The sequence below is a fragment of the Moschus berezovskii genome, chromosome 2 (assembly GCF_049115385.1).
Source record: "Moschus berezovskii isolate FMDL1 chromosome 2, NW_MosBer_1.0, whole genome shotgun sequence".
Taxonomy (NCBI): domain Eukaryota; kingdom Metazoa; phylum Chordata; class Mammalia; order Artiodactyla; family Moschidae; genus Moschus; species Moschus berezovskii.
The window spans coordinates 15,811,667-15,821,749 of NC_142461.1; the positions used below are offsets into that span (position 1 = coordinate 15,811,667).

The 10,083-nt window shown below is 46.7% G+C and overlaps 1 protein-coding gene across 3 annotated transcripts in view; it reads right to left on the reverse strand.

The window, feature by feature from the left end:
* Positions 1-851, reverse strand: part of PHC2 (polyhomeotic homolog 2) — a 49,907-nt gene extending 49,056 nt beyond the window's left edge. Inside the window, exon 1 of one of the 3 annotated variants that reach the window (XM_088844766.1) lies at positions 641-851. In XM_088844766.1, coding sequence (XP_088700892.1) covers positions 641-805 — 165 coding nt within the window. In that variant the 5' untranslated portion in view covers positions 806-851. The remainder of the gene's footprint in view (positions 1-640) is intronic. The other 2 variants (XM_088844768.1, XM_055396940.2) reach the window with 2 other exon arrangements.
* Positions 852-10,083: the final 9,232 nt, after the last annotated feature.

Below are 10,083 nucleotides of genomic sequence, written 5' to 3' on the forward strand. Positions count from 1 at the left end.
TCAGTTTTCTTAACTATAAAATTATGCCTAATATGAATCCTCCTCCCAGCTGGAGGAGAAGATAGATAGGCAAAATGCTTTGGACCGCATGGGGTGCGTGGCAGATGGCAGGCAATGTGTGGTCATGACTGCATTTTGGAAGAGTGTGTAGTCAACCAGAAGGCCTCACGGATGACATTTTGCAAACCACTGCTTTAGGGAAGAAGGCAGAAGGCTGCAAAGACAAAGGGTTGTTTGGGGTCCTTTTCGGCCCTCTGTGCGTTAGAGACAGATTTGTCACGGGGCAGTGGTCACCTAGATAGTGGCTCTAGGCTGCAGCCAAGCTGATGCTGATCCTTTTTTCCTGTCTGCTAGTTTCACTTGTCTGCCCTTAAAGATTTCACGTGCATCTCCTCCCCAAATGGCCCTATGGGGTCTAAGTCACCAGGTAAGAAAGGAATTTTCCGGCTCTGCTAAGTATTTCCACTCTCCCCAGACCTCCTCGAGGGAACCCATCTCGCATCACTGCTTCTCCAATGAGGCACAGACATCTGCCACTAACATACGCCCTTGTGCCCATTTTTGACTTGGCACCCTGGCTGTCCGACCGGACCACACCAACATGTCCTCCTGGTTAACGAGCAGTCAGGTGGCATCTTACCTGCACGGCCTGCCGGTCAGGAATGCCGCCGTACACAGAAATCTGGGGCCCCGTGGGCCGGCCACTGCCACCACTGCTGCTACTGCTGCTGCTGCTGACACAGCTGGCACTGCTGGTGGCACCTGCGCTGCTGGATGTGTGGGGGACCGGCAGCTCGTTCTCCATGGCCTACGGGACAGCACAGTCAGGGTGCTCAGGTGGTGGATGAGCAGGCAGGTGCTGGGAGGAAAGAGGCAGAAGGGAAATGCTTAACAAACTAGAGGACGCACAAATAGGCATCTGTCTCCCCCAGCCTGTGGTGGGAACTCTTCTGAACCGAGCTCTTGAGCCACCCCTGCCATCAGGACAAGGCTCGCAAGGCGAGTGTGAAATCAGGTCAGCCTGAATCTAAACCTGATGACCTGTTATTCTGCTTGGAGAGGTGAAAAACAGCCACAAAGAACCCCTATGGTGGGCTTCCTAGCAGTGATCTTAGGGAGCATCCTTCATACCAGCAACATTTTCATCAGTGGGGTGGAGAAACTGAATATCAGAGAAATTATTACTTGTCTGTATTTACACAGGCAGTTCTTGAAAGAAATGGGATCAAAAAATCTAGAGAGAACAGAATGAGAGAAAGAGGCAATAAAATAAACTGTAGTATTTGTCTTGTTTGCCAAGACAGAAGAGCTTCGAGTATGTTTGGAGTCTGTTTCCTTCCCAAAGTACTCAGCGAGTGCTCCCCAGTCTATGCTGAGCAGGACACCACGCTGTGGTGAAAACCACAGGCTTTGGAGTCAGAGAGACTTGGGTTTGAGTCCTGGCTCTGCCATTTACCAGCCGGGAAGCCTTGGCAAGTCACACTTCTCTAACCTTCTGTCTTAATCTGGCAGACACAAGACTGTACGGATTGTTGGGAGGATGTTAACGATACGAAGTGCTGAGCGGGGAGTCGAGCATATACTGAGAGCTCCTTATGCACTGGCTGTTGCGGTCATTAAACCTGGCCCCAGCCTGGTTCCCACCGTCCAGTTCCAACAGATCGAGCCTCTTCCAAGGTGGAACTGGCAGAGTCTCCTGGAACTTCTATCCTGGGCACCAAGGATGCAAATGACAGAAATTCCTTCAGGGACCGTCGTATGCTTGGGGTTCAGAACTGGAAGCTGTGCATCCCTTCAAGGCAATGTGGGAGTGGAGAAGAACTGAGAAAAAAGGAAGGAGTCGGGGGAAGTCATGCCAAGGTCTCAGGTCAAGTTCCTCTCTTTTCCTTCTTTCCTTCTTTTCCAAAAAATCCTGATATATATGTGTGTGTGTGTGTGTAAGCTTTTCCTTCTACCCACTCCTCCCTATGTCTAAAATCCACACTTCTTCGTCATTCTCGCATAGAATTCAATTCTCTGCTTGCAGATTATGCCAACTTAATAAGTGAAGAAAATAATAATATATTGAAAACCTCAGTGCAAAGAACTAAAATAGTCATTAATAACGCCCTGCCATCTTCTTCCCAACATGCTTAGTTTGGAGTTGTCAGCATTCCTCAGGATGCTGTCCTCAGACTGGGTGGGTTTTACCATGGGCTGCAAAAAGTATGGGCGAAGGCTCAAAGACATGAAGGCTGGAGGTGAGGAAATCCAGGTTACTCCCAGTGGAAGGCAGCAAGTTGAAGTTCAGAGGCCTATGGCTTCCAAGGCAAAGCAAACAATACTCATGACCTGATCCTTTTAAGCAGTGATTTCCCCGAGCTTTTTAAAATTTAATTTTATTCTTTTTTTAAAATTTCTTGGCCATGCTGTGCAACATGTGAGATCCTGGTGTGCATTTCGGCTGAAGACTTTGTCACATATATCACATTTAAATAATTTCTTTCCTATATGAATTTTCTGATGTCTACTGAGGTTTGAGCTGTCAGTAAAGGTTTTGTCACACTCAAACAAACAAAACATGTGAAATCCAGTTTCCCAGATCAGGGACTGAACCTGCGCCCCCTTGCACTGGAAGTGCGGAGTCTTAACCACTGGACTGCTAGGGAAGTCCCTCTCCTAATTTTTATGTCTGCCTTTACTACCACAGGGCAAGGCTGTCCTCCATGAATTCTCTTTGTCCCGAACTGCACTCAGCTCTAGGACTCATTTTGGCCACTCACTTGTTAAGAATGCTTATGATGATAATGGTGGTGCAGGCTGATGAAACAGCAAAGCCAACAAGTATTTCCTGTGCTCTGCTCAGTTGAAATTTACCCTATGGTTCCATGGAAGGAAGGGTTGGCTCGATAGAAAGCAACAGAAGGCATACTTCTGATCTTGCAGAAACTAACAACCTAGTTGCAGACATGAGGCTCTGTTGGAATTAGGAGGCTCACCAAGCAACAAATCAGTAAATGAGAGGTATGTTCAAACTTGGAATATCCCACAGAATCTCAAAGTCTTCTTTTAGTTCAATGCCCACCTCCCTTTTCCAAACTGTTGCCCAGAATTGGGTTTCAGTTCTTGCTTTGTGTCCCACCCTAGAAATCTCAACGGAAGTAGTATACTTATAGACATAAACAAATAAAATGAAACAAGGCAGTGGCCACAGCAAATAAAGGAGGGGGCAGTCTACATCCTGAGTGGTCAGGCCTCGGCTTGACTGTGCTTTCGCAGCGGCCAGGGCACAGGATGCACTCAATTCTTGACGAGAAATAAAAGAAGACAACATTCTAAAGACAGCAGGGTATTTGTTTATGGAAAAACTGCACAGGCAAGATAGCAGCTGCTCCCCATGTGAGAGAGAGAGAGAGGGAAAGAGAAAGAAAGAGAGAGAGAAAGAGAAAGGGAAGGAGTAAGAGAGAGAGAGAGAAAGAAAGAGAGCAAGAGCGGGAAAGAGAGAGACTGACTTCAGCTGCATGGGGACACAGCATGTTTCCTGGACTCTCCTGCTGTCTGCGTCTGCCGTTCCTCCTGCTCCCAAGCGTGCCTCTCCCTCCTCTCTTCTCCACCTCGATCTTGGCTTCTGCACCCCTCTTGTCTTGCTGATTTTTGCCCCCAGCCCCTGGTTTTCCCATTCTCGTTGCTGCCCCCTCAACCCCATGCTTGCTCACCCTGTGCCCACAGCTGCCCTCCCCTTCCCAACTTCTGCGTGCTCACACTCACCTCTCCCTTGAACACGTATTCCCCCCGCCCCACCCGTCCTTCCACTGGCCCTGACCGGCTACTCCAGTCACTCAGAGGCGCTGTCTCCCTACTCCTCGCCTGCCTCTGCTCTCTCTCCCACACCCCCTCCCGCTGCTCACTCCTGGTCCCACTCCCCGGGCTCCAGCTCTTTCTCTCTCTCTCTCTCTCTCTCTCTCTCTCTCTCTCTCTCTCTCTCTCGGTCCCCCTGCCTGGCTCTCTCTCTCCCCCAGGCCTGATCAGGCGCATCCTCGCACACAGAGAGTAAGGAGACTCCCTCTTCCTCCCTCTCTGCTGGCTGTTGCTCTCTCTAGCTCTCACTTTTGAATCGCTGTGTCTCCATTTCTCTCTTTCTCTCTCTGGCTCCCTTGCAGTCTCTCCTGCGGAGCACAGAGGAGGGAAGAATAGACTCTGCCATACAGACTAGGGAGCACTTCAGAGGAGAAGTAACATTTGAGCTGCCCAAACCTACATTGTGTCTCTGCTTTCAAAGCACGAAGCTGCCCAGTCCCGCCTTCCACTCGTCAACCACTTCTAGAATGTTCCCCAATCAACATGTTCCTAGTTTTCCCACAACCTGAACATCTGATGAGATCTATAGCATGCGAGGTATGCTTGCTAAGTACTGGGAACTGAAAAGACACACGGACCCTCATTTCAACATTCATAACTGTTGGAGGCTTATCAGAGATGATGACACCTAAGCCCTGTAGCCCAGAAAAAAATGCACAGATATATAAAAAATGTGCTTATAATTGTAGAGGTTAATGAATCTTTGGAAGCCTGTCCCTTAACTCCTGACTCCGTTTCTTAGTTGGTGGGGATTGGGCATAAAGTACAAATTTAAAAATAAAAATAATGTTGCCCACCCTGATCTGAGTTCCAAATGAGTGATAAGAGCACATGTCCTGGCATTCAGAAGAGTGGCGTGTTGAGGGATGTGTGCTATGTGGTGGCGGGAAAGAGGAGGGTTTCGCTAGCTTTCGTGCGTGCAGAGTAGTTACTGCTGCAGTGAATGAACCACCAGCCTTTCGCTCTGCCCATTCGCTGGTGCCCAGTCATCCCAGGAGAGCAGACATGCTAAAGAATACAGAGCGTGGACTTAGGAGTCTGGTAATCCTAGCTTTGGGAATGCCAGCTCTACTGAGACTAGCTGCATGGCCTTGGGCAACCACTATCTATTCCCAGAATTTTCAATACCCCAAACATAAATTCTGTCATCATTTAGCAATAACTGAATGTCCAGCCCCTGATGAATTCTAATCTACTTTCTCTCTCTATAAATGTCTCTTCTAGATATCTCATATAAGTGGAATCATGTAATATTTGATCTTTTGTGTCTAGTTTATTTTATTTAGCATGTTTTCAAAGACTGGAGAACAGAATGGCAACACATTCCAGTATTCTTGCCTGGAGAATCCCCAGGGACAGAGGAGCCTGGTGGGCTGCAGTCCATGGGGCCGCAAAGAGTGGGACACGATCAAGTGACTAACACTTTCACGTTTCACTTTCACTTTCCAAGGTCTATCTATGTTGCCGCATGTATCAGAATTTCATCCCTTCTTACGGCTGAATACTGTTCCATTGTATGTATATATCACATTTTGTATATCAGTTCATCCACTGACGCACATTTGGGTTGTTTCCACATTTTGGCCACTGTGAATAACACTGCTATGAACATAGGTATACAAGTACCTGTTTGAGTCCCTGCTTTCAATTCTTTTTGGGTATATACTTAAGAGTGGAATTGTTAGACCATAAGACAGCATATTAAAAAGCAGAGACATTACTTTGTCAACAAAGGTCCGCCTAGTCAAGGCTGTGGTTTTCCCAGTTGTCATGTATGGATGTGAGAGTTGGACTATAAACAAAGCTGAGCACGAAGAACTGATGCTTTTGAACTTTGGTGTTTGGGGAAGACTCTTGAGAGTCCCGTGGGCTGCAAGAAGATCCAACCAGTCCATCCTGGAAGAGATCAGTCCTGGGTCTTCATTGGAAGGACTGATGTTGAAGCTGAAACTCCAATACTTTGGCCACCTGATGCGAAGAGCTGACTCATTTGAAAGGACTCTAATGACAGAGGATGAGATGGTTGGATGGCATCACCGACTCAATGGACATGGGTTTGGGTAGACTCCGGCAGTTGGAGATGGACTGGGAGGCCTGGCATGCTGGGTTCATGGGGTCGCAAAGAGTTGGACACAACTGTGTGACTGAACAGAACTGAACTGATGGGAGTTCAATATTTAGCTTTTTGAGGAACTACCAAACTGCTTCCTTAAACTTCATTCTTTGATATTCCTGTTGTCCCTGCACCATTTGTTCAGTTATCTCTGTTCTTGGGCTCACACAGTTTCCCCACTGTTTCTCAATGGGGCATATGGACGCCCATGAGCTGACCCTGCCTGCCTCCCTGGCCTCATTTTCCACACCACACTATCACTGGAAACAAAAGACTTGAAGTTTAGGACATCTAGTTATTTCTGACCTCCGTGCTTTTACTTATGTTGTTCCCTCCTCCCTGAAATGCCCGCCTTCCATTTGTCACTTAACGAGCTCCTCAGATCATCAGAACCACCTGAGCCTCTTCTGTGAAAATTTTATTCAACACAGATTCCTCTAACATTTCTCTTGCTTCCTTCAAACTAGGTTTTAATTTCTCCCTTAGAGCCGTCCAGTTGGTTGGCTATTCCATGACACTTTGTGCTTACCTCTCTCCTAGCACTTGTAATGTCATGTCATATGCAACTGATCTGCTTATATGTCTGTCTTTCTCACTAGACTCTGAACTTCTGGGGAACAAGGATTATATCCTCTTTTCCCATTTATACCTAGCATTTTATTTCATAAATGTTTATTAAACAAAATTGCTTGAAACATACCACACTCTATCCTACTTCTAGATAGAAAGCTTTGCTTAATTTCTATCTCATCTGAAGAATTCTTACCAACTCCTTTAAAGCATATACCACTGGTGTTTTAATTTCAGTACCTTCCATCAGTATCTGCACTAAAATATTGATTATTTTTTGAGCACCTATTATGTATCAATATCTATAGTAGATGCTTTATAAATACACATAATCTGTCTTGTGGGATAGATATTATCCCAATTTTTTCAATGAAGAACTTATCAAAGTAACTTATCTAAGGTCATCACAGAACTAGGATGCAAAACTCAGTCTGACTCCAAAGCCAGAGCTCTTCCCACACTACAACCTCTGAGATGTCATTCATGATCTCATCTTGAGCAACTATTTCAATGACACTGGCCAAAGTCTATACCGGAGCAAGCTAGATTTTCAGAGGTGGCAAAGAATTGTGTTCACTGAATTTAACCCCTAATTATTAATAAATGTCTATTAAATATTACATACTTACAAAACCACCTCTGTATAAAATATGGGCTTCCCAGGTCACTTAGTTCTAAAGAATCTGCCTGCCAATGCAGGAGACGGGAGTTCATCCCTGGGTTAGGAAGATCCCCTGGAGTAGGAAATGGCAACCCACTCCAGGAGTCCTGCCTGGGAAATCTCGTGGACAGAGGACCCTAGCAGGCTACAATCCATGGGGCTGCAGAGAGTTAGATATGACTGAGGGACTGAGCACACATGTATATAATATACAAAGGATAATACACAAGGGCACTCACCAATCAATTTAAGAAATCAAACATTTCCATAATCCCCCTTGTTTTCCCTATGCAAAAACTGAAGCCTAGTGTTTGGGGAAGTAAGTCACTTAAGGAGACTGGGCTCCGCTGACTATCCTCCAGAAGCATGGATATGGAGGCACCCTGGCAAACCTCCTGGACCTGTGGTTGAATGTACTCAACTGGAGGACTGGAGTTTGCCTAAGGAGAAATCTGAAGCTGGGGTCCTGCCATATGTCACTTTCTCACTGGTCTTCTGGTGGAAAGGAACTAGGGTTAGAAAGAAACAGAATTAATTAGTAAGTGTAGAACAATATAGCAGCTTTTAGACTTTTTTGACTACAGTCCACTCTTTGAAGCCAAGCTTGCAGGGCCTTTTACCCTGAAGCCCTGCTCTGTGGGAAGCAGCAGATGCTCTGAAGGCTTGTGGGAGCCACGGAGGCACGAGTGGAGTCTCCTTACACCCCTACCCTGGGGCCCCACATGAGAAAATCTGAACACGTTAAACTTAACTCAGCTTTCAACATTTCACATACTCCTATTCAATTTCCTTTTCAATTCCTACCCTTCTTGCTCCCTTCTCCTAACTAGTTCCTTACTTCTCCCCCAAGGCCACCCATCCCTGTGGACTCCCACTGCAAACCCAGCCAGATCTGATTAATGGCTAACGTCTAGAACTCGTAGTCTATTTTTCTCTGGGTTCCAACTCACTGTGCCATTTTGTGTGAGCTGGCGCTCTGAAGGCTATGATTGGTACTTTAGTCAATTTCCCCTTCCCCACCGTGAGGGACCACTTTGAATGATATGCTGACTGTAACTGGCTCTGATAGTGATCTGATTACAGGTCCCTGCTGCTCAGAGGGCCTGAGACCAGCAGCTGGAGAAACACTGAGGGTTCTGCCCTCCCAGGAGCCACCAAGTCTGGGGAACACTAGGCTTTTGTCCCGAGGGTCAGGGAAATAAATCCATTTGCTGCGGATTACAGCTGTGACAGGGGTTCCAGGGAAGTAGAGGGGGAAGACACTGAAAAACAGAGCTCTCCAAATGGAGCTTAAAGCCTTGGGGGTGGAGTGAGGTCGGCTTCCCCTAATGGAAGTGGAGACTGACTGATGGGTGCCCCTCAGAGGCTGCTGGCGCGGGGATGGGGAGTTTGAAGAGGCAGGGGACAGTGCTTTTGCTGTGGATCTGCCTCTCCTCTGGCTGCCTCTCTGTCCAGGTACAAGTCAGTGTTAGCAAGTGTTCAAGCTCTCTAGACTCAGGGGCCCGAAAGGAGAACTCCTTGCACCTCCCTGCAGTTTCTGCATCAGCATAAGTGTCCTTATTTGCACTAATGTGATTATGCCTCTGGCAGCGGTCTGAGGTTACGGATACACTGGAAACAGCTCAGATGAATTTCGCTCAAACTGCTGCGAAAAGTTCTCCTCTCGCCCCCGTCCTCTGTACGTTGTATCCTTCAGTGTCTCTAGAAACCCAAGTGCATAAAGGAAGGCCCAAAAAGGCAGAAATGAAGGATGAGAGTTGAAAACTGGCCATGTAGTCCTAGCCATCAAAATAGAACAATTTCACTGTGAAATAGAACCCAACAAATAAAAAAAATATTTTTAAGAGACACACTGAGAAATGCGGTTTCAATTCCTGGGTTGGGAAGATTCCCTAGAGGAGGAAATGGCAACCCACTAGGTATTCTTACTTGGAAAATTCCATGGACAGAAGAGTCCATGGGGTCACAAAGGGTCGGACACAACTAAGCACGCCCATGGGATGCATCTTTTATTTTGTACTTGGAAATAATTTTAGATTTATAGAAGAGTTGGGAGAATAGGCAAGAGCTCCCATATACTCTTATGAACCACAGTATAATCATCAAAACCAGGAAAGTCACATAGATACACTGTTATTAAACAAATTACAGACCATATTTGGTCCTCCTTTTAGTCCTTGGAATGGGCTTCCCTGTGAGCTCAGTCAGTTAAGAAACTGCCTGCAGTGCAGGAGGCCCAGGTTTAGTCCCTGGGTCAGGAAGACCCCTTGGAGAAGGAAAGGGCAACCCACTCTCCAGTATTCTTGCCTGGAAAATCCTATAGACAGAGGAGCCTGGTGGGCTCAGTCCATGAGGTCACAAGCGTCAGACACGACTTAGCGACTAAACCACCACCGGTCCTGGATACTACATAGCATTTGATTTTTACGCCTTCTCAGTCTCCTCTGACCTCTGACAGTTTAGTCCTGACCGGTCTTTCATGCCATTGACATTTTTTGATGAGAACTGGTCAATTATTCTCCAGACTGTCCTTCAATTTAACTTGGTGTGTGTGTGTTTTTTTTTTCCTCATGATTAGACTGAGATTCAGAGAAGGCAACAGCAACCCACTCCAGTACTCTTGCCTGGAAAATCCCATGGACAGAGGAGCCTGGTAGGCTGCAGTCCATGGGGTCGTGAAGAGTCAGACACGACTGAGTGACTTCACTTTCACTTTTCACTTTCATGCACTGGAGAAGGAAATGGCAACCCACTCCATTCTTGCCTGGAGAATCCCAAGGACGGAGGAGCCTTGACTTTGGACTTATAATCCCCACAACTAAGGAACAACCATGGGACACAGTGGCTGTTGTTTGAACAGCCTCCTAGATTATGGCACAGACTCAAAAGGGAGTAGGTTGTT